This window comes from Neovison vison, chromosome 13, assembly GCF_020171115.1.
Source record: "Neovison vison isolate M4711 chromosome 13, ASM_NN_V1, whole genome shotgun sequence".
Classification (NCBI taxonomy): domain Eukaryota; kingdom Metazoa; phylum Chordata; class Mammalia; order Carnivora; family Mustelidae; genus Neogale; species Neogale vison.
Genome location: NC_058103.1, coordinates 76,175,887 through 76,202,291, shown reverse-complemented (window position 1 = coordinate 76,202,291; position 26,405 = coordinate 76,175,887). Strand labels below are relative to the sequence as shown.

The following is a 26,405-nucleotide window of genomic DNA, read 5'->3' as shown; positions in this document are numbered from 1 at the left end:
AGGAATATTATTCAGCCATAAAAAAGAACGAGATCTTGCCATTTGCAAAAATGTGGATGGAGCTACAGATTATAAAGCTAATAAGTGAGATAAGTCAAAGAAAGCCAGATAACATGATTTCACTCATATGAGGAATTTAAGAAACAAAACAAAGAAAAAAAAAAAGAGACAAATCAAAAAGCAGACTCTTAATACAAAGAATACATTGATGGTTGCCAGAGGGGAGGGATGGGTGAAATAGTAAAGGGGATTAGAGATAAAAAGCACATTTATCACAATGAGCAGTGAGAAGTCCATAGAACTGTTTACTCATATTATGCGTGTGAAACTAATATAACACTGTATGTTCACTATACTATACTTGAATAAGATGATGATGATGATGATGATGATGATAATGATAATAATAGAGGGATACTGCAAATCTTCCCCTCCTTGCCACCCCTCCTTGGTCCTCTGTCACTTCCCTTGCTCCCCGACAGGCTGAGAGCCACCACACGGCCGTTTACTGACCTGCATGTCTGAGTTGGTGAAGCTGCAGGCCGACAGGTAGTTGGTGTGCATAGCGACGGACTTCTTTTTGGCAGCCATGTTTTCATTTTTGTCAAACGTCAGTGGATACACAGAACACTTATTATCCAAACCACTAGCATGGAAAGAAAGAAGTGTCAAATGCTAATGTAAGGCAACAGGATACGAGTACACATTCTCCTTCAGGCAAACTTTTCAAAATGTTTTCCTTTGGTCACATCGTGTGTTGTAAACTTTCCCCCCCAACCTGGAAGATTTTCAAATGTACCGTAAAATTGAAAGAAAAATGGTACAGTGAGCACCCAGATCCCTTCACCTACATTCACTAACTTTGTCTTTTGTCATATTTGTGGGAGCAAACTCTGAACCCATTTGAAGGTAGATGTAGACATAACATGTTACACCTAAAGACTTCAATTTGTAAATTTACATCTTCTTAAAAAAAAAAAAAAAGAACATTCTCCTAGGTAGACACTAGATCACTATCACATCTGAGAAAACGAACACAGATTCCCTAACAGTATAATCAACCATCTGTATTCAATCTTCCCCAGTTGTCCCCAGGATCCAGTGCCCCATCAAGGTTCACACACGGCATTCGGTTTTTATAGCTTTTTGAGATCTTTTAATTTAGAAAAGAAATTCCACCTCTGTTTTTGTTGTTCAAACAAGAGATCTTAGGCCAACGGTCTTGTAGAATGTCACATATCCTGGACTCGTCACATTGTTTCACAATGGTTATGTTCAAGTGTAACATTTTCGGTGCCACTAGCAATACAGGTGATACTGTGTACTCCTTTCTCTTTCTCCTGCTTCACTTCAGGAGGTTTGCGATACCTACTGTCTCAAGAATGGTGATGATCACTTGGTCAAAGTGGGGAGCACGACATCACAGCACGGCAAATGTGACTTGCTTGTAATTAGTAACTAGGGTTTGCCACTTCAAGACCATGTGAAGATCCTGCTTCCCAACAACCTTTCACACAATAACGTTAGAATGATTATCTTGTTTGAATCAAATGTTATTTTAGGAGAACGAAATGGTGACCTTCCAATTTGATCATTTCTTCTGCATTTATTAGCTAATGTTTTTCGGTAAATAAAAATCCCCCCCCTCACTGTATATACCTGTAGATTCTTTTTTTCTCTTCAACTCTGTTATGAGCCATTACTAACACTATCCCAAGTGAGGCTCACATTGTCCCATATTTGGACCGTGGAGGGCCCCTTCAAGCAGCTCCTGTTTCTGTTGGGTATGACCCCACCGGTCCCTGGATGTTTCCTTGCTTTCTGGAACAAGAAAATATCCTAGGCTCACTTTATCCTTTTCCTGCCCCAGACCTACAATCAGCCTTACTCCAAGGAGCCCTGCTTCCTTTTAGTGGACAATGACATTTGGGGGGGGCACTCTCTTTTGATGCCCTGGGGATGCTAGGGGAAACCTTAGCCTTTCCAACTGCTCAAGGGGGCAGGTGTGGACTTGGGATGCCTCATACCATATTATTCATAAGCTTGTGGGTGAAAACAATTTCCAGTTAGGCTGTGGCATTGCACCAACATGCTCAGTTAAGTTTTTTTTTTTTAAGATTTTATTTGAGAGTAAGAGAGAGAGCACGAATAGGGGAGGGACAGAAGTGGGAGGGAAAGGGAGAGAGACAATCTCTCAAGCAGACTCAGCCCGAGACAGGACTTGATCCTACAACCCTGAGATGGTGACCCCAGCCAAAACCAAGAGCCGGATGCTCAACTGACTGAGCCACCCAGGTGCCCCTGCTCGATTTAGTTTTTGATGCTCTTTCCTCGTCCACTGGACCCCATATTTTAAATATTTGTTAATATTACACCAATATTTATACCTTGAACTCCCTTTGCTTCTTTTTCCTAACAAGGTGCAAGGCAGCCGGTGCAGTCAGTCCCTGACCGTCTACCATGCACCAGGGCCAGGAGACAGATACGACAGAGAGGAAGGCACGAGCCGTTTCTCCTCTCTGAGGAGGCTGTCACCACAAACCTGTCTTCCTGGGCCTTATAAAATTACTCTCTTCACTGCTTGGCCCCCGCCCTCATGGAAATCTTCGCACTGGGTTCAAACAAGAATAGATAACATAACCATTCTCCAAACTACTGCTAAAGACACTGTTCACGTGCCGCCCGGGTGGCTCAGTTGGTTAAGCAGCGGGCTCTTGATTTTGGGTCCGGTCACAATCTCAGGGTCAGGAGACGGAGCCCTGCCTGCATCAGGCTCTGCGCACAGCAGGGAGTCTGTTTGAGATTCTCTCCCTCTGCCCCTTCCCCCACTCGCTCATTTTCTCTAAAAAAAATAAAAACAAACAAAAATAAAGACACTGTTCACTATGTTATTATATCCATTGCATATTACAGAAGGCGCTATCCGATATATTGAAATACAAACCCAGCTAGCTGATATCTGAGTATCAAGTATTGAGAAATGATGTAACTTCTTCAGCTCTATGCATCTGCTAACATTAATGCCCAGTTAGAAACACATTACCCAGAATTAAAAAAAATATAGAGAGAGTATTTATTATTCCTAATGAGTAAGAACTGATCTTCCCTAAAGAGAGGTCAGCTTTTGCCCTTAGCTGCTGGGAGGTCATCTTCGAGCCTCTAGAATGGCCCCGCTGATAGGAGAGCAGACTTAGCTCAAAGACCGTCCAACAGTGTGATTTATGATGGGCTTTAGGGCATGCACTGTGAGTTCTGACCTCCCCACAGGACCCAGAAACTAAAGGTATTAGCCTAAACCTCTAGGACACACTGGAGACTGAGGGTCAGCTACATGGGCCGTACGTGATTGAGTCCCAGGAAGAACTCTGGACCCCAAAGACTCAGGCAAGTGTCCCTGGTTGCTAATCCTCTGTATCGTCACGCACGGTGGCCAGGAGGAGGTAATGCCATCCATGATGCCATAGGGAGGGGACGACTGAAACTCCAGGTTTAGACCCGGCCTGGACTCTGTCCGGAGTACCTCTTCCTTTGGTTGGTTCTAATTTGTATCCCTGCACTGTGAGAAAACTGTCAACCTAGGCAGACAGTTCTGTGGTTGTTCTAGCAAATTATCAAACCTGAGGGTGATTGTGGGTACTCCCAAGTTTGTGGCTGAGAGCCAAAATGACAAGTTTTGTGGGGATGGTGCCTTCTCTTCTTGGTGGGGGGGATGGTGCCTTCTAACTATACAGCTGGCCGAACTCCTTTACACTTACCTTATTGTGCGTGTGTATGTATACACACACACAAAATAAATGTATTTACACACAGCATATACACAAATACATATATACCTATATATATCATGTGTGTATGTCTGTCTCTTATTGTGCTTACCTCATATCCTGGCAAGAAGTAAATGGGAATGGATTTTATATAAACATTACCATTCAGTTATAAAATAGCAATACAACCTACTTTTGCATTATTAAAAAAAAATTAGAAAATATGAAATACATGTGTGTGAACATGGGTTCCAAAGGCACACGGGGTCTTGGCAAGTGGAAAGTGAATGAAAAGATGCCCCAGGGGCACTTGGGTGGCTCAGTGGGTTAAGCCTCTGCCTTAAGCTCAGGTTGTGATCTCAGGGTCCTGGGATCAAGTCCCTCATCGGGCTCTCTGCTCAGCAGGGTGCCTGCTTCTCCCTCTCTCTCTGCCTGCTTCTCTGCCTACTTGTGATCTCTCTCTGTCAAATAAATAAATAAAATCTTAAAAAAAAAAAGATGCCCCAAATGGCCCCTCAAAGGGAGGGATGTTGAGGATGACCATTGGTGTGACTCTGGCTGGAGAAGGCTCCAAACTTTTTGCTTAGAGGCCGAGGGTTTTCATTTTTGAATTGAAACTCCTTTCTCCTCATTATAAAACCAACATATTCTTATTTTCAAAAATGGAAAATTATAAAAAAGAGAAAACCCCATAGTCCCATATTCCACAAGGAACTACTATTGGATTTTTTGGTACAGTTCATCACAGACTTCATGCCTCTTTTCTAAACATGGCTGGGATCCTATGGTAGAGGTATTTTGGATGGTTCCAGAATTGTTTATCACAGGGACAGGGAATTATATTGGTTGCAGCTTTTACTGCCAATTCTTAAACTGAGCTCCAGGAGAATAGGGGGAAAAAAACACCAGCAACCTGAATGATTATTTACTGTAATTAAGAAGTCTCTTTTTTAATGATTGTATAAAATAATACCTTCAACTCATGTCCCACAATTCACTTAATAATTTTCTTTGATGGACACATTATTCCTCCCTACGACTGCCTTTCTTTGCTTTATTTTAGATAACGCTACAGTAAATATTACTGCTCGTGTGGCTCTTCTATATTTTGGATCACTCCTTTCAAGCAAGTTGTTAAGATGTGTGGAATCAGTAGATCGAAGGTCATAAATTTTTCAAGGCTTCCAATACACCTTACCAACATGTTCTCCAAAATGTTTACACCAATTTATAGTCCCAGCTGACTGCGTTTGAGAATAGAGGAGGCAGGTTTAAAACTTAAGCTCCTGTCAGTCTGTAATGAAAGTAAGTATGAAAGAGAGTTTCGTAATTTCTTTTTTGACGGAGTTCAGGGAGGAATTTAACACGCTGCCTAACCAATGAACAAAAACAATAAGTTCGGGTTTGTTTGCTTGTTTTTGCCCATCGAACAGTGTTTTATGGCAGATGGGAGATCAGAAAAGCTGCTTGACCCCTACTTACCCACATGCAATGGCGCATCCAGACGGGGCGTACGCACAGGCCATCACCCACGTGCAGGGCATGGTGACTGCGTGCTCCTGAAACACAGAACGTGAACCTCACAGAGGGAACGAGCAGCACTCCTACACAAACGTGTTAAGGTGTGGAGCCCAACGTGGGGCTTGATCTCACGATTCATGAGATCGTGACCTGAGTGGAAACGAAGTCGGATGCTCAACCAACTGAGCCACCCAGGTGCCCCAACTTCTTTCTTAATGTGATACTCCCCTTGTTCTTCTGAACGAATATTGAGGCTCACTTTCTGTGAAAGGTCTGTCAGAATTTCACTTCAGTTATACGCTTTACCTTATTTACTCAGATTCTCCCTATTTTCAAAGTCTACTCTTAAATGATCCTGTGAGTCTCCAAGGGCCTCTGTCCCCTGTGGGTCCGGATACCTTCCTGGGAAGGTCAGAACGAAAGCGGGCGAGGGCAGGGTGATCTTGAGAGACCCCATTACGTGGGAGCGATGAGACCCAGAGGTAGCAGTTCCTGCTCCCGGCTGGTGGTCGTGTCACCCACATTCTCCTGCATGCTGACAGGGAACAAAGCCACAATGCGAAACCTTCTGCGTCTGTGGGCTTTTTCCCGAGAGACATGGGCCCCGGGTCCTGGCTCCAACACCAGCAAGATGTGCGGCCCCAAGAAGGATGACCACCTGTCCACCCTCAGTCTCTCCCCGTCGGTGAAGGGAGAGAACAGGACTAGATGATTCCAGTACCTTTCAGTGCTGGTCTTCTTTCCTGTTATGATCCTCTGTGTTTTTGTGGGGGAAACACGGGCCCTGATACTGCTCACAGAAATTCTGTCACTCACAATTACAGCCTTTCGGATGCCTAGAATAACCCACGGCAGCAAACGGCCACTCCAAGCACAAGGTGCCACAGGCCCCGTTCCTTACAAGTAACAGCTATGTTCCCTGTCAGGGGCCACAGTGGCAACACCACGGCTCCCCAGGAATCAGGCAGTGTGTGCTCTATGACATCCTAGGGCTTTTAAACAGAAGCAACAAAACCCCACACACTCTTGAAGACACTAAGGCACGCTGGCTGAAGAAGAGGACTCCATGGAGGGAGGTGCTGGAGAGGAAACCCCCAGCAAACTGCTAAGCTGCCATCTTTACTATTTCCCAGGGGCCTGACCATGAGGGACTCTGCTCCAGAAGATGGTTCTGGGCCCCCCTTAATCAGGCTGTGTGCACCTGTCTGCGACAACACTTACTAAACACGTTCCCTCATGCAGAATGTGGATGCTGCTGGGTTTGAGGCACACAGAGGTCTCTTTGTCTTATATGGTGAAAGAGAAGACCTTCCCCGTATAAGTAACAGAACCAGTATGGAATACATAGTAGCTGTTATGGTAAAAGGCAACACGAGGCAGGCTTGTGAGCACACCTCCACAGAGATTTTCCCCTTTCTCTTTAGTTAAGAGTCTAAATGTAGGTCAGATTTGGAGCTGAGCACGCCCAGGCCCGACTTGCAGGCTATCACTAGAGAGTCAGTTCAACTCCCTGCATCCTCAGCTTCCCCCGCCTCCTCCATCTGCTCATGTCCACGGTGCTACAGAGTCCGGTCAAAGGCACAGAGGACAGGGGCACCTGGGAGGCTCAGTGGTTAAGCATCTGCCTTTGGCTCAGGTCATGATCTCAGGGTCCTGGGATTGAGCCCCGCATTGGGCTCCCTGCTCAGCAGGGAGCCTGCTTCTCCCTCTCTCACTCCCCCTGCTTGTGTTCCCACTCTTGCTGTGTCTCTATCAAATAAATGAATAAAATTGTAAAAAAAAAAAAATGACACAGAAGGCAGAGAAGGCTGGGGGTTCAGGAACCTCCTACCACCCCTCAGGAGAAAAATAATATATGCATATGTGAATGTGCTGAGTTTTCCAGGCCAGGCCCTTTCTGGCGTTTTAGTGCCCTCTTTGGGGGCTCTGTGTGCTCCTGCCTGGGGGAGGCGTTTCAGCTCAGGATGGAGATGGACACAGCCATGGGCTACTGAGCTGTCCCAACACAAGATGGGCTTTCCTGGGGTTTCCAACCCCAGACAGGCAGCCGAGGAGCCGGATGACCATGCCTAGGGGTATCTGGCAGGGAAGCTGAGGTGCTGCTCAGAGCACCAGGGACAACCTCTTACCTTGTTAGTAGTGAAGGAATCCCACACGATCACCTTCCCATCCTGGAGGGAAAAGAGTCAACAGCTTAGGAGTTGTCAGCCAGTCCTGACAGGGAGCTGCTGAGAATGCTCGGAAGAGCTGTGTCTGGCTGGGCAGCGTGCAGGAGACCTCAGAACCTCCAGCCAATCTCTGAACAACAGGGAGGGAATGAGGGGCTGAACTGTCCAGCCCGATTACAGGCTCAGTTTTCAATGGGACACTGGTTGTGGAATACAAAGCAATGCTCAGAGACTTCTAGACCATTTAGAAACCAAGCACTGATTGCTGGTATCTTGTCATCGCCCACACTTCCTGACAAGAAGCTAGACAGGGGTGAGACAGACCTGAAATTACCTTGAGGTACTTGCCAGGGTACTTCCTCCCTCCCCACCCCTACCAGCCATCCTGGCTCCCCCCTCTCTGGGCCAGAGCTTTACCAGCACGCATTCCAATCTGGGCTGCGCAGGCCTGATATCAGTGTCACTTCCCCACCCGGACGTTTCACATCTGTGCTGAGAACAATGTGCAACTCCTGTCTGTCCCGGTGGGGCCCCTCCGCAGAGCACTGGCTGCCAAGGGTGGGCTCAGGGCCGGCGAGGCGACTTTCACCGTGACGGCTGCTGCAGTCACACTGGGGCTGTCGGAGGTCACCACAAAGTTGTGTCTGTGTCATACAAACCCACATGAGCCCTGGTCCCTACAGGGCAGCCACCTGCCCGGCATGTGGTGTGTGGGTCCTCTGGGCCCCCAGACTCGGCCTGACAGAGGAAGAAGATGGCTGGGTCGGCCACCTCCATGGCATGCTTGGTTTTTGTAATCACTGAAGCCGTTTGAAGCTAAATCTGAACAATGAGGTAAGGGTGGGGGGGAGAGATGCCACTCAGGGTCACAAGCAAGGTCTGACTATCCAAAGTGACATGGTTGCTTTCTTTGCACGATCCACTGGAAGACTTCCATATTCTTACTGCATGTGGCTAAAAGGCCCAGGAGAAAAGTCGAAGTGGGCCATCTGGGGCCTTTCAAAACTCCTATGCACATTGGCTCTTCCAGTCTAATTTCTCTGACTGAACACCCAAACACGTTTGAGATAGATTAGGTAACAGGGCAGATAGGAGAGAAGGAGCTCCAGATCTGTATCCCGGGACCCCCCCTCACCTGGAGCCTGGCTCTCCCTGTGCTGTCCGAGCTGGCCTTCCTTTTGGCGGCTTCCTCCCCAACACTGCCTGCCTCCCGGCCCCACTGCCCACCCACTGTGTGCTCTGGAGAGAAGAAGGCACCCAAGAGGCTAAAATCAGCTATGAAACCAAATATGGGCCTCTCCAGAAGCCCAGATTTATACACCAGGGGCCTGTGAACCTGGAGAGACCACCCCCACCCCAAGCCCTACCCCACGCAGTCAGGCTAATTAATCTCCTGCCTGCAAGAGAGAAGGGCTGCTCTGAGTCACTCTGTCTGCTCCAGAATGTTCCTGCTGTTTCCAGCCTCCTCCTACGCCCACCCTGCTTCTCGTCTTTTCTGCAGCAGAGCGGGATGGATGCGGCGTGTCAGCAATGTCCCTCCTCCCTCTCTAATAAGAACAGCATGTGAGTGACAGAAAAATCCAATATCTATTGTACTCTGAAGGATAAAAAAAATGTCAAAAAGGCTAGGTAGCAACATGTGTATCTTGATAACCACTTGGTTAAAAAAAAAAAAGTCTGGAAAGAAATGGTCTGAAATAGTAATAATGGTTGGGACAGGGTGGTGGGAGTAAAACAGCTTCTTTGTTCTCTTTTTCAGGGTCTCTTTAACATGGTAACATATGTAAGAGATCAATGTTTTATGAACTTAAAGAAAGCAACTACAACATGACACATTAGATCTACAGGTAATACAGGAGATTAAGAACACCTGTCCTTACCAAACACAACCTGACACAGATGATCACGTACAGTTTTTTATATTTAAAAGGGCTATTAAAAACCCCAAAATTGTCCTTTGGAAAATCTGGGTTGAAAGTAGGAACGGTGGGAGGGGAGTCCAAACTGGCCATAAAAATAGAGGACTTCAGGGGCGCCTGGGTGGCTCAGTGGGTTAAGCTGCTGCCTTCGGCTCAGGTCATGATCTCAGGGTCCTGGGATAGAGTCCCGCATCTGGCTCTCTGCTCAGCAGGGAGCCTGCTTCTCTCTCTCTCTCTCTCTGCCTGCCTCTCCATCTACTTGTGATTTCTCTCTGTAAAATAAATAAATAAATAAAATCTTAAAAAAAAAAAAAAAGAATAGATCTCATGTTATAAAAAAAAAAAGAGGACTTCAGTTTATAATTTTATAATTCAATGCATGTTACATCAAAATAGACATAAAAGGGACCAAGCAGTGATCACCAGACTCCTGATAGTCACACTTTTGTAGAGGCCCCTCCCTCATGTCAGGGTTGGAAAACAGCAGGAGTGAAGGAATGTCACCTTTGACGGCCAGGCTTCGGTCTCCTTCTCCCCCTCTTGCTCTGGGGAAGGCTGGCTACCATCTCATGGGCAGCCCTGTGGAAAGGTCTACATGGTGAAGAACGAGGGCCTCCAGTCGATGAGCCATTTTGGAAATGAGTTTCTGCCCTAGTGGAGCTGTGCCGTGACCTCAGCCCTGACCACCATCTTGACTGTAACCCCATGAGGGACTCTGAGCCAGAACCATCCATGGGACACTACATCAAAAATTAATCATGTACGTACTGGTGACTAACATAACATAAAAAACAAACAAACAAACCCCACCCAGATAAGCCACCCTTATCTGGCTCTCAGAAACCATGTGAAATAATATTTGTTGTTTTAAGTTGCTGAATTTGGAGGTAATTTGTGATGCAGCAAATAGATAAAACTAGTACGTGAGATGTAGAAGAGACTATGTCAACTACATAAAATGAATGAAAAATTATACTTTACAAAATATGTATCTTAAATTTATTCTTTAAGGCATAAAAAGAGTTTAGGAACTCTTAAACTAAAAGAAGCCACAAGCACTTATGTCCTCAATGTGGGGGGGGAATGCCCCACTATCTAAAAAATGAATTTCATTCCCAAATATAGCCCTGAAGTATGCTCAGGAAAAAATAATTCTGAATGGCTTCTCAGATACAGTTTACGTTTCAGTTATTACCATAAACTCTGAATCCACCCAAATCAGTGACATTCTACAGTCTGCAAGAGAATGCTGCACTATGCTAACTCACGTCCTGTGGAGAATAAGCAGAGGGATTGCGAGCAGACAGGGTTTTTTGAAAAGGAAAGATCTCTTTCCTCTTCGGTGATCAAGTCAGACCCGTGCACGCCCTCCCAGAGCAGATGCCACCTACCTGGGAGGAGCTCACGATCCTCCTCTTATCTTTGCACCAGTCCATGCAGAGAACCTTGTTCCCATGGCCTTTGAGGGTCCTCCTGGTCTTCATGACAAACTGCCCCAGAGCTTCCACCCGCTCGGCCACCTGGTGCACTAGAAGGACAGGCTATAATCAGTTCCGTCACCAACGACTGGATTCTGAGCCATACGCCGGCAAAGGGATAACATGGGTCTTTGTGGCCACAGTTTGGTTCTCCTGGTTTTGTTTTGTTTTACTATTATGCCTTCATAACACTCTTTTAAACTCAGGAGAGGGTAGAGACAACACTGTCATTCTCTCTTTGTGTTTAATACCCCATATCTTTCAGAGCACGCCTATCGTGTGCTGAGGGATCAGCAAGACGACCTCATCTACAGAGACGACGTGCCTTCCACCCCTTCCATTCTCCTGCTGAAGGGCCATAGCTCTGCAAGGTGGGCAGGATGAGCAGCAGAGCGAGACTACTGTCCCCATTTAACAGGTGAGGAGACTGAGGCTCACAGGGTTCTTTGGCTACAATAAGTTCAGACAGCCAACTGGGAGAGAAGCTGGGGCTTTCTGTTCTTTTACCCACCTTTCCAATCACAAGGGAAAGTGACTTTACAAGAACTTTCCCATTAGGTGGCGAAACGTGCACCCACGCTGCTGTTCGGCAGGCACTGTGACTTCTGGCTGAAGCCCCTGTACCTAGCACAGGCCTGGGATGTGTTGGGGGTCTGGTTTCGTGCTGTAGGCAAGAATGGACGAGGGGGGAGGGCGCCTGGGTGGCTCAGTGGGTTAAAGCCTCTGCTTTCAGCTCAGGTCATGATCCCAGGGTCCTGGGATCAAGCCCCACATTGGGCTCTCTGCTCAGCGGGGAGCCGGCTTCCTTTCTTCCTCTCTCTCTCTGCCTACTTGTGATCTCTGTCTGTCAAATAAATAAATAAAATGTAAAAAAAAAAAAGAAAAGAAAAAAGAATGGATGAGGGAGGGTGCTTGGGTGGCTCAGTGGGTTAAGCCGCTGCCTTCGGCTCGGGTCATGATCTCAAGGTCCTGGGATTGAGTCCCATATCGGGCTCTCTGCTCAGCGGGGAGTCTGCTTCCCTCTCTCTCTCTCTCTGCCTGCCTCTCTGCCTACTTGTGATCTCTCTCTCTGTCAAATAAATAAATAAAATCTTAAAAAAAAAAAATGGACGAGGGAGCCACCACATGGTACGCCTCCCCGGGGTTACTGAAAACTTCCAGTGCCAATAAAGATCAGTATTCTACAAGTCTAAACATGTGACCTACAGGGGCAACCCACACCAGGGAGGAGCTCCAAAAAGGAATCTCTCAGGGGCTAGGCCCAGGCCTCTTTCCTGAGCCTGTCACTGAGGAGTCCCAGAAGGAGCCACGTTCCCATGAAGAGACCGTCATGTCCCGGCCCCGCATCCAGAGATGAGGAGACTGAGGCTGGGGGACCCCATGGCTTCGCCCCCTTGTGCAGTGCCCTTCTGGTTAGAGTCTGTGCCAGAAGGAAAAACTGGGGCCCCAAATCGCTCCCCTCCACTTATCCTTCCTCCAACTCTCCCAGCTGGCCTTTCCCCCAGGCAGGTGAGAAGGAGGGAAAGGGGCATCCGAGACAAGGGACAGGCCCAGGAAAGGTGTGGTGTCTCAGCACAGCTGCGCAACACAGTGGTTGGGGGGTTGTGAGGCAAGGCAGCCGGTGGCCCTCTTCCTTCCCAGGAGCTGCTGCCACATGCTGTAAAGTGTCACCTCCCTCATGGAAATGGGGCAAGAAGGGCCAGACTGGGCTGTGGTTTAAGCCTCTGACAACAGCATGACTTCTCAGAAATCCTCCCTCCCTCCCCTCGGTCTCTCTACACACTGCATTGTCTATTTCCTAAAAACAAGGAACTCTGACAGAACCACACAGCACATTATCAAAGTCAGAACATAAACACCGAAGCGATGCTACATCCAATCTACAGACCTTACTGAGTTACTCTCCATCGTCCCAATAATATCTTTACAGCAAAAGAAAATCCAAGAACCATGGGCTGCCCTCAACGGTCATGTTTCTTTAGCTTCCAGTTAGAGTTTTCCAGCGTGGGCTTGTCTGCCGCCTGCTCACGATCAGACGCGGGCAACGTGTGTTTGGAAGGATCGCCACAGACGGACACCGAGTCCCCACCAGTGCGCCCCGTCAGGAGGCACCTGTCGTCCCTTGGTCCCATCACTGGCACTGTACACGCTGACCATTCGGTTGAGGTGGTGTCTGCCGGGTTTCTTCACTGGAGAGTTACCATTTTGCCTTTTGTAATGAAACTGTCACTCTTCAAACTCCAATACCCTCGTTTCAACATCTGTTCATGATTCGAGCCTGAATGGGTGATGATGATGGTTGGCAAGTGATTGTCCTAATTCCATCATTCCTTCTGCATTTTTAGATGTCTTTCTAATAAAAGGAGCCTCCCCTCTTCTTCAGCGTATTTTTTTTTAAAGATTTTTATTTATTTATTGGACAGAGAGAGAGATCACAAGTAGGCAGAGAGGTAGGCAGAGAGAGAGGAGGAAGCCGGCTCCTCACTGAGCAGAGAGCCCGATGCGGGGCTCCATCCCAGCACCCTGGGATCATGACCTGAGCCGAAGGCAGAGGCTTAACCCACTGAGCCACCCAGGCGCCCCTTCTTCAGTGTATTTATTCACCCATTCATATTAGAGGGACTCATGGATTCTTACCTTATTCAAGGGGTTATAATCCCTCAGCATTATTATTTATTTTAACACTCAACTAGTCACTGATTTGCTCCGTGGGAGCCCTGTCAAGCAAGTGCCCTGACCTTCTGACATGTCCCTATTGTTCTCTAAGCATTTTTAAAAAAAGATTTTATTTATTTATTTGACAGAGAGAGAGAGAGAGAGACAGTGACAGAGGGAACACAAGCAGGGGGAGTGGGAGAGGGAGACGCGGGCTTCCTGCTGAGCAGGGAGCCCAATGTGGAACTCCATCCCAGAACCCTGGGATTATGACGTGAAGGCAGATGCTTAATGACTGAACCACCCAGGTGCCCCCTAAGTGTTTCTTACTCTAAGATCATGTTCTTTCCCTGCTCTGGCCCTAGAATCAGCCACTTCTCCCAGAAGTCTTGGTTTCATTTAATTGCCCCATTTCTTTGTGATAGAAGAATAAGAGTGTGAACCAGTTAAAAGTCTCTGTGAAAACCCAAACTATAAAAAGTCCTTGCTGAACTATGAAGTACTACATGAGAGGTGTCTGGCTGGCTTAGTGGGTGGAGTGTGCAACTCTTCATCTCCGGGTTGTCAGGTAAAGCCTCATGTTGCATGTAGAGATGACTTAAAAATAAAATCTTAAAGGGCGCCTGGGTGGCTCAGTGGGTTAAGCCTCTGCCTTCGGCTCAGGTCATGATCTCAGGGTCCTGGGATTGAGCTACATTGGGCTCTCTGCTCGGCAAGGAGGCTGCTTCCTCCGCTCTCTCTCTCTCTCTCTGCCTGCCTCTCTGCCTACTTGTGATCTCTGTCATGTAAATAAATAAAATCTTAAAAAGATAAAAGTACTACATGAATGTGCAATTATTATGCTATCACTTCTGCTAAAACATTGCATTCTTTTTTTTTTTTCAAGATTTTATTTATTTATTTGACAGACAGAAATCTCAAGTAGACAGAGAGGCAAGAAAAGAGGGGCAGGAAGCAGGCTTCCTGCCAAGTAGAGAGCCCGATGCGGGGCTCGATCCCAGGACCCTGGGATCATGACCTGAGCCGAAGGCAGAGGCCTCAACCCACTGAGCCACCCAGACACCCCAAAACATTGCATTCTTTATTGCCACAAATGGCACAGCAGTTTTTTACAGATACATTCCTAAAAACACACTGAATATAGTTTAAAGATGGTGACTTTTCTAAATTCTTATAGACCATTTATACAAGTCTGTACCATCTCAGAGCTGTGAGCACATTTTATTTGGTGTTTTGTTTGGAAACTTCACATTGATATCATTGCTGTTTTCCCCAATTCAGCATGGGGACAATCAGAGCTATTTTATGTCCCTCTCATGAAAATAAAAAAAATTAATGAATTAAAAAGATGACTCACCCAATCGATATGGGGTCTTACTTATCTAATGTGAGCCTGACCACATCCCGGCTACTAACAATTTTTTTCTCACTGCATTTTCCTTTCCATATATAGGTTTACTCTAAACCCACTCCATCCCATCTCTATCTGGTAAATCTCACATGTGTTAAATTGAAGAGTTACAGCTTGAATGAGGTCTTTAGAACCCTGAGTACATGCTGGGTATAGAAAAGAATAAGACAGTCCCTGCTCTTCCCGAGCTCATGGTCTGCAGGGGGCAGATCGCAGCTGTAGTGAGGTAACAGAGGTGGTGGGGAGCCCAGGGTAACCCGGCTGACTCTGCCGGCAGCTGTGCCATCAGGAGGGGATGTCACAGGTACCTGGTTTTGAAGGATCCATAGGAACTGGAGTAAGGAAAGGGGAGGCTGAATTACCTTCCAAATTTTGTACCAATAAACTGTCTTTGATGGCCACTATTTGGTGAAAGCTCTAAGGAACCGAGGATGAAAAATTATCTAAAGCTAATTCTAAAAAATTCATTTTGCAACCCAAGTGTCCATTGATAGAGGAATGGATAAAGAAGATGTGATACACACACACACACACACACACACACACTATGGCATACTTCTTGTAGAAGAATGAGATCTTATCATTTGTGACAGTGAAATAAGTCAGACAGAGAAAGACAAATCCATATGACTTAACTTATATTTGAAATCTAAAAAACAAAACAAATGTAGAAGCAGACCCATAAATACGGAGAACAGACTGAGGGTTGCCAGAGGGGAGGAGATGGGGGATGGGCAAAATGGGGGAAGAAGAGAGGGAGGTACGGGGTTCCAGTTATGGAATGAGTAAGTCATGGGGACCATGGGGGCATGGGGAACCTGGGTGATGGGCATTAAGGAGGGCACACGAGGTGTGAGGAGCCCTGGGTGTTATACTCAACTGATGAGTTATTGGATGTGATATCTGAAACTAATGATGTTCTATAAGTCAGCTAATTGAATTTAAATTAAAAAAAGAAAAAATACTAAGTCACGGGGATAAAATGGGATAACAGCATAGAGAGTACAGTCAATGATATTGTATAGAGCTGTCTGGGGACAGATGGTAGCTACTCTTGTGAGCAGAGCATAACCTACAGAGTTATCAAATCACTGCTGTACACCTGAAACTAATGTAACACTGTATGTCAGCTAGATTCAATTAAAAAATACAAATGAAAAAATTAAAAAATGGATCTTCTCTGATTCTACCCCTGGATTGAATGGGGTGAGATATAAAAACCCTCAAACACTTGGATGGAAGGAAAACATCTGCAATCACATTACTTCCTGTGTGCTTGAGATTTTGGAATTGCTCCAAAACATACATTTGCTGGACACAGAAAAAAAATCTCCCCAGAATTCCCTAATTAAAAGCTGGAGAGGCTAAGCAATGGTGCAGTCTTTCAGACGGAGTACTACATGCCTCCATACAGTAAAATCAAAATATTGACGTTAAACAGAATGGCAAAATTATACGGGGAGCTATGGAATCCATTGTGTTAATTTAAAATTGGGCTCAAACTCTGAATTTAGGACAATCCCAAATATGCTCACAAATAACTAAAACAAACATAAAATCGTAAGTTATGAAATACACCAAAATATTCAAAGTGGCTACCTCTGGGTGGTGGGGTTATGAATGGCTTGTTTGCTTCTCGATTTCTAGATCTGTTATAGTGAGCCTTGGTTTATTATGATGGTACCCTAGAGATACTTGTGTGAGCTAGCTTGTTGCAATTATGAACACAGAGTCGAAGCAAGGGGAGAGATGAAAGGCAGGTCCGCTGCAGGCAGCATGGGGGAGAGCATTAGTTTGTAGGGAAACTCACGTCCAGCCTCAGGCTGCACAGCATAGTTCCTTAAAACTTGGGAAAAGCCAGTCAATGTATTTGCTTCAGACTAATCCAGAAACTGGTTTTCCTTGGTTTCTCCTTAAACCATAAAACCAGAATAGTCCAAGGCTGCTATTATCATATAGCCTTTGAGAACAAAACCTTTCACAAAGTTACACTGATAAGAGATAGAAAAGTGAATAAACAGCCTCTGACGGTAAGTCCTGTGACTTGCCCAAATTTCCTCTAGATATGTACTCAAGAAATTACATACATCTTCTTTGAGTAGCTTTGTTCCTATGCTAGATTAGAATCTGCCCTCAAAGAGGCTGGAAATCTGGAAGAAGCCCCCCACAGCCCCCACAAGGCTACCATACATGCTGCCTGACATAAACACAGCGCGTCTCCTGACCTTCCTGGCTCACTCTTCTGTTTAATTTCAAGTTAAGGACTCTTTAAAGTTGAACTCTCATCTTTGTTCTTGATCTTGACTCTCATTCCAGTTCTCATTTTTTATTATCAAAGCAGGAAATGCACAGATGGGTATACAGTGAAAAGTACCTCTACCTCCCTTCACTCCCCTGGGCTCTCTCTATGAAAACAAATTTTTCATGCATCCTGCCACAAATTCAATGCACATACAAGCATTCCTTGTTTAAGCTAATGAGGTCATCTTACACTGTTCTGTACTTTTTCAATTTCATATTAAGACCTTTTCATACACATACATGGATTTTTTTTTCCTTTTTAATGTAAATCTCCATTGCCTGAGAGATGGCCTAACAGGATGAGAAGGAGGGCTAATATGAGGAGCCCAAACCCTGGCATCTACCCCCACCCCCATTCTCCCTTAGAGTAGCTGCAGAAGCTTAAGGCATTCCCTTTATGCTTCCCTGGATCTCAACAATCTCCTCATCCATAAGGTTATGGAGAGGAGGGGAAGGAAACTTTTTGTGCCCAAGGACTGAGGCTGAAGCCAAGTGACCCTTCTAGTTTTGAGAACTGTGGGATAGGACCTCCAAAGATCTCCATGTCCTAATCCTTGGAACCTGTAACTATGTTACTTTACATGGCAAAAGGGGCTTTGTAGATGTGATTATGTTAAGGATCTTGAGGCGGGATGATTACCCTGATTTATACAGGTGGGTCCACTGTAGTCATAAGGTTCCTTATGAGAGGGAGGCAGGCAGATCAGGGTCAAAGAAGGTGATGACAGAAAGGTCAGAGGGTGTGGGGCCACAAGCCAAGGATTGCAGGCAGCCTCCAGAGGCTGGAAAAGGCAAGAAAGAACCTCTCCCCTAAAGGTTCCAGAAGGAATGTGGCCCTGAAGACCCACTATAGACTTCTGATGTCCAGAACAGTGGAAGAGTAAATTTATGTTGCTTTAAGCCCCTATGTTTATGGAAATTTCTACAACAGCAAGAGGAAACTAATATAAGCTATAACTTCATGATTCTAAAATGTCTTACAATCAAGGAAGGAAACACTTACCCATGGTAGAAGGTAAGCAGAAGGCAGGGGAAACATCCCAAAACATCCCATAAGGGGAAACATCTAGGGAGGAGGAAGCTCTGAAGGAATAAGGTGAAAGGCAGGGGCCCAAGGCCCCGGGCTATGGAGTTTCATGTAGGCTGGCTTCCCCTTGGGACCCATATAAGCCATTTCCTCTATTTAACGCTGGCCAAAGGTCTGACTTCTATCCATATGGAGACAGACCTTTCCACTGTGAGTCCACAATTCAGCCCTGGCTTCTGAGGGTACTGCATCCTTGGCAGGATGGGGGTTCTGTGTTGAAAAGCTCTACCTTGACTATCTCTCTGCCTTAAGGCCATTTCCCAAGTCAAGGAAAAGGCTGAGAGGTTCCCTGCGGGCAGTCTGCCCTGCTGATGAAGAGCTTCTGGAGAACCTCCTCTGCACAGAGCCCAAAGGGACTGGGCACAGAGCTGAAGTGAGGCTGGGCTGGAGTTCTGACTGCCTGGGCTGGCACTTACTGGCTGCAGTCCCCTGGCAAGTCCCTTCACTCAGTTTCCTCATCTGTAACATGCAGAAGTCAGAAGACCTACCTCAGAGGCACCCACCCCACATGGACAGCATCATCGACAGCATCTGTACAATGCAGGAACTGGCAGAGTGAAATGAGGCAGACTTTGCCCAGTGCCTCCCAATTGCTGTTCCCTACCGCTTGCTGACAACAGAAGCCCGGCTTTATCTGGGGATGACAATGTGTCCAGTTCACTTCTCCCTTTCCCAGTCTTCCTTGCAATAACTATGTGACCTACTTCTGGCCAATAAAGTACAAAATCTGTTGGGAGAAAGGAGGCTTTGGGGAAAACTCTGCTTTCCTGATAAGAAGGGAAACAAGAGGCTGGTGCCCACATTGCCCCTTCTTGCCCTGGATACAGAGGTTATATTTGGAGCTGTGGCAGTCATAGTATAATCATGGGGCTAATGCCAGTGTTTTCAGGGTGATGGAGAAGAAAGCCTGGAGTCTGGGTCCTAGATGGCACACTAGGCAGCTGAACCAAAGCTAGTGGTCATTGACACTTCTTCCTGTGATATAAGGAAAATAACTCCCAATTTGCTTTATTTGGGGTTTATAGTTCATTGTAGCTGGACACATCCCTAAATGATAAGCAGTTTAGCATGTCTCTGATTTAATGAAGTCCCCTTGGAAAGCAAGCACACTCTATAGAGTCACATCATCTGCTTCTACCAAGTGATTTTTAAAGAAAGGCATCAGGCGCTCAACGACCTAGCATGAACCCCATGTTTCTTCTCCAAATAGATTTTAAAAGGGGTGGCACCAGATAGAAATGGTAGGAGCCTGAGGGGTGCCTGAGGGTACCGTGGCGGGGGTGGGGTGTGAGGGGAAGGCTGTGCTCAGCAAAGGGGAGCTGCCACCCTCGGAGCTGAAAAGCAGATAAAGCCACATCCCCAAGCCTGGCCCTGAGCCCAAACTCTGCTGAGGACAAACCATCTGACGGTAAAGGGAAGCGGATCCCACCAAGTCATTTAACCTGGCTATTTAATTGCTGGCTCATAAAAATCACAGAGCCGTTTCTGAATTATGGTGGTGGTCAATAATTAAGTTTATTTAAGACTGGCATTGCTCTTTTATGCCAAACGCACCGCATCCATTCAAAAGCTTCTTTTGCTTTTTTTCTCTTTTGCTTTTTTTTCCCTTTTGCTTCTTCTCCTCTGCTTTTTTCCATCATCCGGTTCTCCACACCCCCTCGCCCAAGGAAAGGGGGCAGAGTGGAAAAACGAGGTTTTTAACTAAGAGCCTGGTTCCTCGTAAAAGCAAAACTGAGAAAAGGCTCCACAGTGATGGAGAAAGCTAAATGATGGAAAAACAAAACGGGAGTTTACCCTAGGCCGCGCCCACCAGGGCTCCGACGTTGGCTACCGCCGACACCCCCCTCCACCCGGCTCCGGCAGGAAGGCAACCAGTTCGCAGCTCCCAGGCAGGTGATGGAGGAAACTGGTCCCAAGATCCTTCAGGGGGTAGGGTGGGAGGTAAGAACAGCGGCCAGGGGCTGCTACCACAGGCGCCCCCGCCCAGAGGCGGAACGGCCTCCACTAGCGGAGGGTGGGGTGTGTGCTCTGCAAGGTGTCCCGCGTCTCCGAGGGCCTCCCCGCTCAGGCCCCACGGCCGCGCACCCCGGGGCTCTGGGCCGCGACCCGCGCCTCACCTGGCGCCCGGGAACCGGGGGCCCATCCCTGGCGCCGGCGCAGGCCTGGTTCCCTCCCCGGGAGGCCCAGCGCCCACCCCCAGCCCCCGCCAGCCGAGCTCCCCGGGGGGCCGGTCTGGTTCCCTCCGCCCGCCTCCCGGCGCGCAGCCCCCGCCCCGGCCCGCACTCACGCTCCACGTCGTGCAGCTTGGCCCGCTCCTCCTCCAGTTTGCCCTTGAGGCTCTCTGCCTCGCTCTTCAGCGACGCCAGGGTCTGGTTCTCGTGCAGCCCGTCGGTTGCCATCTTCGCGCCGGGACGCGGCGGGGAGGGAAGCGCAGAGCCGGGATGCGGGTGAGCGGGCGACCGAGGCCTGGGCTGCGAGCGGGCGGGAGCGGCCCCGCGCAGCTCCACCGCCGTCTCCCCGAGCGCGGCCCCGCCCTCCGGCGCTGACGCGGCGGCTGCGAGCCGGGCTGCGGCGGCCGACTCCCCCCTCCGCCCGCCGCACGGGCGGGCACCGGCGCCCCCTCCGCGCCCCCCCCCCGAACCTGCAGCACGCTGGCGCGGTGCCCAGGGCGATGCCCTCGGTGGTGCTGCTGCGTACACCACCCCGGAGAAGCCGGGAGTATCGTGCCCATTTTACCGGTGGGGAAACCGAGGCTCAGTGATGGTAACGTGACTTGCCGGAGGACACGCACCTGATGAAGGACCAAACTGGGGTTCCAACCCAGGACTCCCCGGCTCCTGGGAGCCGGTGAAGTCCCGCTGACACGGCCTACCTACTCTCCCCTTCCCCGGCACCGGTCTCCCCTCAGTGGGCCTTGATAGGCTGCCCAGCGGCTGCTGCCTTCAGAGTGGATGAGCGATGACTGCCCAACGAGGCCCAGCCCGCACCGCTCATACACTGATACCGGCCTCACCAGGGTGCCACTCCCCACAACAAATGGGAAACGTTCCTCCTTTGTTGACTTAAATATACAAAAATAAAGCGAAATCTGGCTTCTGAGAAGCTGTAGAGGCTTTGTGGCATTAGGAAGCGCACTCTTGGTTTTGCTTTTCCTCTCTTCACACAGGGAATTAAGTCCCTGGCCTGGGGTCAGCAAAACGAGGTGCTGGCAGAGCCGGGGTTAGTATACAGGGGTCCAGACCCGGGTGTTTGGACCCACACTCCGTGATCTCAGATGTGTCCCTTCTGAGGAGCTTCCTCTACCCCAGAATGAAAGGTTACTAGGGGTAACGAATTTAGTGGGTATTTAGGGGTAACTAGCGAATTTAGTGACGTCATGGCAGGCTCAAGCATCTCTTTTTCCCAGTCCCCGGCAGTGCCAGGCACTGTCCCAAGCACTTTACATTAGTAAATTGCAGTGATCACCCTGAATGGATACTGTTGTCCCCATTTTACAAACGAGGACACGGAGGTTAAGTGATCTGCCTGAGTCACACCTTAAGAAAGAGGCGAAGACAGAATTTGGACCGAGACAATGTGGCTTCATCGGGCTACCAGCCTTCTGGACTTCAGTTGGGAGGATCCAAACAATGGCTTCTCCCTTTTCCTCTATCCATGACTTGGTGTGTGTGTGTGTGTGTGTGTGTGTGTGCGTGCACGCGTGCGCACGCAAAATGAGAAGGCTAATTTAAGGTTGTAAATTCCAGAGCAAACATTCCCAAGAGGATTTTGGGGGCTATCCTCACCCCTTACTCCCTGAACAATCTAGCCTCAACTTGTCCTGGGCAGCTCTTTACCAAAGAAAAGGTGGAAGGAATCTGTATTCATCTATACATGGTGATCTAGGAGGTTAGATTCTGAGCTCCTCAGTTTCCTTATCTGAGAAATCTACTTCATCGGGCTGTTACAAGACTTAAGTAAGGTAATGTGAGTGAATCTCTTAGCAAACTTCATCATAGCTTGTGTGTATTAACTGCCAGCTAGCTCCCCTTTCCCTTTCCATCAGTGTAGTTTTATTCATCATTTATCCTCAGTATTTAGCATAGTAATTGGTGTATGGTAGGTCCTCAGTTAATGTTAGTTTATGAAGTGGATGTATTAAACAGAATATGTAAAATATATAATTAAAATGAAACAAATATGAAATGTCAATATATAAATATAAATGCTTTAGATACATGCAATGACTTATAAAAGCAAAAATATGACCTGTGCTTCAGAGTCTGTAGAGCAAAAGTTCAAGATCGCACCAGTCCCATCTAGGTCATACTGCCTGAGGATAAACCCTGGCTGTGTTGTGTGGCTTCAGGTGATTAACTTCTCTGTGTCTCAGGCTCCTTAACTGTGACTGGATAACACCTCCCCAGAAAGGCCTCATCGGGGTGACCACGCAGCGCGTTCAGAGCTGTGCCTGACACAAACTGTTTGCTCATTATTATTAAGGCTCCCTGATACACTTGAGCAATTCGCCTGAAGTAATTCAAACGATACACTAGGTCATGGGAAGCACTTCTCAGCAGGGTCGCCTCAGGCCTAGCAAAACAGCATCCTCTCATCATGTCCTCAGTGACCCCTTGTGGCCCATCCTGGGATGTGTGCCTGCTCGAGGTCTGCCTGCCTGTGACCTGGGGTGAGCGGAGCTTCACACTGGGGTGTGCCCTTCTCTGGAGGTCCTCTCTGTAAAACAAACCCCAAACACCCTCCATTCTAGAGCTCCTACCATCTAGAGATAAGGTCATGTGACTTCTTAACAGATGGCAAAGTTTGCAAAGTGCCTTTCTGTACTTTGGTTATAACTCCTTTTTCTAAGTAAGGAAGAAGGGGATTAGAAAAGTTGAGGTCCTCTACATTTCAGCAGGAGTGGAGTTACAGCATTTCCCCTATTCATGAAAAGGGCCTGGGGCGAGGGGCGCTACACAAACGCAAACACCCAGGTGGAAATTTGCTGTCAGTCTTTGGATGTCTCCTCAGCCACAAGAGGGTGTCCGAATATTTGGGAACGCCCAAGTGCTTGTGGAGATAGCCTGTGACAGTTTCCTGGAAAAGCTCTCCAGGGGGAGCCTTTGCCCTGGGGAGAATGTTCGATGCTACAGGATGTGACAACAGGGACTCTAGGCTCCCAGTATCCACAGAAGAAACTGTTTAAAAAAGATTTTAAAAATAGCTAAGATTAATAAGTAGCACTGCTCCAGGATGGCAGGGCCCCAGAAACCAGGCTTATTTTAAGAACCAACTGTCATCAGTCTGATGACGTACAGAGCCTCGTTTAGAACACAGTGCGCTGTGGATAGAAGCCCGTTACACTGAGCCTGAATCTTGTGATGTCACGATTATGACGCTGTACCAAAGCCTGTGTGGCTCTCCGGGCTGTTTACCTGCCGTTAGCTTTACGAGAAAAATTTTTAAATGTAATTACTGTCAGGGGTTACAGTGGGACCAAGAGGATGAATACTTAGTTTTCCTCTTCGGTTGGGTAAAATGTAAAAATCCTCTTTCCTCTTTTTGACAGATGGTTTTAAAACGGTGTTGATAATGAGGCGTTTCCAATTGGGATTTTGGAGAAGAGTACTTTACCACTTTTGACCAGCTGGGGGCTCTGCTGAGCTGTATTACTGAGCCGGCTCTGCACATCTCCTCAGGGCTAATTTCTCGGGCTTCCGCCATGCTATGGGCATGCTACAAAGATGTGAAAAGCCTGTGCATAGCCACCTCTAGTAAGGACTGATTTATGTTCTTTGAAAAATGTAAGGATTTATATTCAGTCCCTGGCCCCCAGCATCTTAGGCCTAAGGAGCACATTTCCTTGAACTTAATTTTGCTTACTACAGAGGTCCTGGAGGGTCCAGTCTTCAGCAGAGCTGGAAATCTGGATCATGGCCTTCGGAGAGGCACTTTCAGGCTGTCTGTTTGCCAGAGTCTATTTTAGCTTGGTTACTTGTCAAGCAGACAGAAAGCAAAAGCAAAAAGCATTAGCCCTAAAAAAGTAGTAATAGCTAAAACATTCATTGAGCACGGCCTCTGCTGGGTACTGTTTTAAATGCTTTATCAAATGAACTCACTGAATTCTCACAAAACCCTATGAGATAGATGTTATTGTTCCTATTTTACATATTTGAAAACTGACCTCCTAAGTCAGTTGAAATCTGTTGGCACCAGGGAACATAACTAGGAACGCAAGGAACATAACTAGGATTTGAACCCCAGAGGTCAGGGGGTTCACACCTTGAAATCCCCACGCTATGCTGCCTCATTCAGCCCAAGAGTGTTCAAAATGTCTGTGTGAATAAACCGATGGGATCTCTGTCACAGGACCTGATATTAGCCATCATTTTAAAACAAGATACTAACTGAATTCTTTTAAAATGGCACTTACGATTTCTGCACATGTTGAACAGTAGCTGAGCTGTTGAGATTTCTTGAAAACTGGTCTCAGAGCCCGTTGTTTGAAACATTTGTCACAGGAACCAAATACATTAACGAGAAAGGTCTGATCGCACATTTTTAATCCAAAATGAAACTGAAAAAGAGAGAGAGAAAGGGACGTTTGTGCAGGAGAAAAGCCAACAGAAACAGGTTTTTATTTTTTATTTATTTATTTATTTTAAGAAAGATTTTATTTATTTATTTGACAGAGAGAGATCACAAGTAGGCAGAGAGGCAGGCTGAGAGAGAGAGGAGGAAGCAGGCTCCCCGCTGAGCAGAGAGCCCGATGCAGGACTCGATCCCAGGACCCTGAGACCATGTTCCGAGCCGAAGGCAGAGGCCCAACCCACTGAGCCACCCAGGCGCCCCCAGAAACAGGTTTTTAAACCGCATCTTCCTTTGATCATGATGGTTGCTCAGACTTCTACATGTGGGATAAAGTATATGCAGTCAATTTATAACCTTTGATTTATTGCAACACACTGGGTCAACACCAGCTCGTTTATTTAATCAGTAAGAAAGCATCAGAATAGGTTTTCTGGGGTTACCATTTAACTGGCTGTTTCGGCAGCAACACCAACACAGTTGATTTTTGCAGCCCCGTATTAATTCTGTGGGGCTCCACAGTGGAAAGTGTCATTATAATGGATATTATAATTTAAAACTTAAAAAAAAAATTCTTTCCATAAAGGTTAACTTTTGGAGAGAAGATGAGAGTCAGAAAGTGGTAGAACCTGATTTCAACCAATACCCTAAGGTTGAGTAAACATAGTATTGGTTCTCTGCAAGGGACACATCCCATTTATTAAACACTGGACAGCCATAGAGCCAGGGCCCCTGTCTGTCCATCCAGAAATGAACCGACAGGTCCAGGCCACTGAAGGGAGGGCAAACACAGAAGCAAAACCATCTGGTGGCTGGGGGTGCTGGCTCTGGCTGTCCAGACCCTGGCCCCAATTCTTAAGCAGGTTACTTGAGCTTCTGTGGATCTTTGCTAATCAATCAAATGGGGATCTTAACATCTACCGTAACAGGAGAAATCACTAGGGGATTTATGAAAGGCAGTGCATAAAGCTTAGCTCAAGGCTGGAATATAGTAGATGTGAAGCTGTGCTGTGAGTGGCTGGGGGGGCAGAAGCAGCAGCAGCAGCGGGAAGGAGGGGCGGGGTCAAGGCTGGAGATGTGGGAAATGCAGAAGGGAGCCTATGGCCACATTTAAGGCAGAACGCGATGAAGGCCTTACATAAAGCAGTGGTGTAGGATGGTTTCGGGCCATGCTTGAGAAGAAGGAGCTAGACTTGCTGACGTCGGGGGATAAGGAGAGGGAGAGGTCCATGAAGCCTCCTGGGTTTCTGTTTGGGAGGGTAGGTGTTGGGGTGTCACTGCTGGAGATGAGGACGAGGACGTTAAGGGGGGCAGGGGACAACCATCACAGCCGAGCCAATTTAATAGGTGTTTCAAAGAGTGGACCACATCAAGGTTCAAAGAAATGACCCCCTGAGTATAAGGAGGTTTTGGGCCACTGGTCTGAACATTTCAACAGAGCCAAGTTGGAGAGGAATGTATTTGTAGGGCAGGTGGCAGTGGGGACACCTCAAAGGGGAAATGTCTGCCATGCAGAGGTCACCCTGGGACTGGA

At 47.3% G+C, this 26,405-nt stretch overlaps 1 protein-coding gene across 4 annotated transcripts in view; it reads right to left on the bottom strand.

Moving 5' to 3' along the window:
• Positions 1–21,110, bottom strand: part of GNB5 (G protein subunit beta 5) — a 47,327-nt gene extending 26,217 nt beyond the window's left edge. For 3 of the 4 annotated variants that reach the window (XR_006381541.1, XR_006381542.1, XM_044229651.1), the window contains exons 1-5: positions 20,592–20,814; positions 10,764–10,900; positions 7,415–7,456; positions 5,247–5,323; positions 514–646 (exon numbers count right to left, since the gene is read on the bottom strand). Coding sequence is in view for 2 of the 4 variants with exons in the window: in XM_044229651.1 (XP_044085586.1) it covers positions 514–646; positions 5,247–5,323; positions 7,415–7,456; positions 10,764–10,900; positions 20,592–20,703 (501 nt within the window). In the remaining 2 variants the exon portion in view is untranslated. Of the gene's footprint in view, positions 1–513; positions 647–5,246; positions 5,324–7,414; positions 7,457–10,763; positions 10,901–20,591; positions 20,815–21,095 lie in introns of those variants that run through there. The other variant, XM_044229652.1, reaches the window with a different exon arrangement.
• Positions 21,111–26,405: the final 5,295 nt, after the last annotated feature.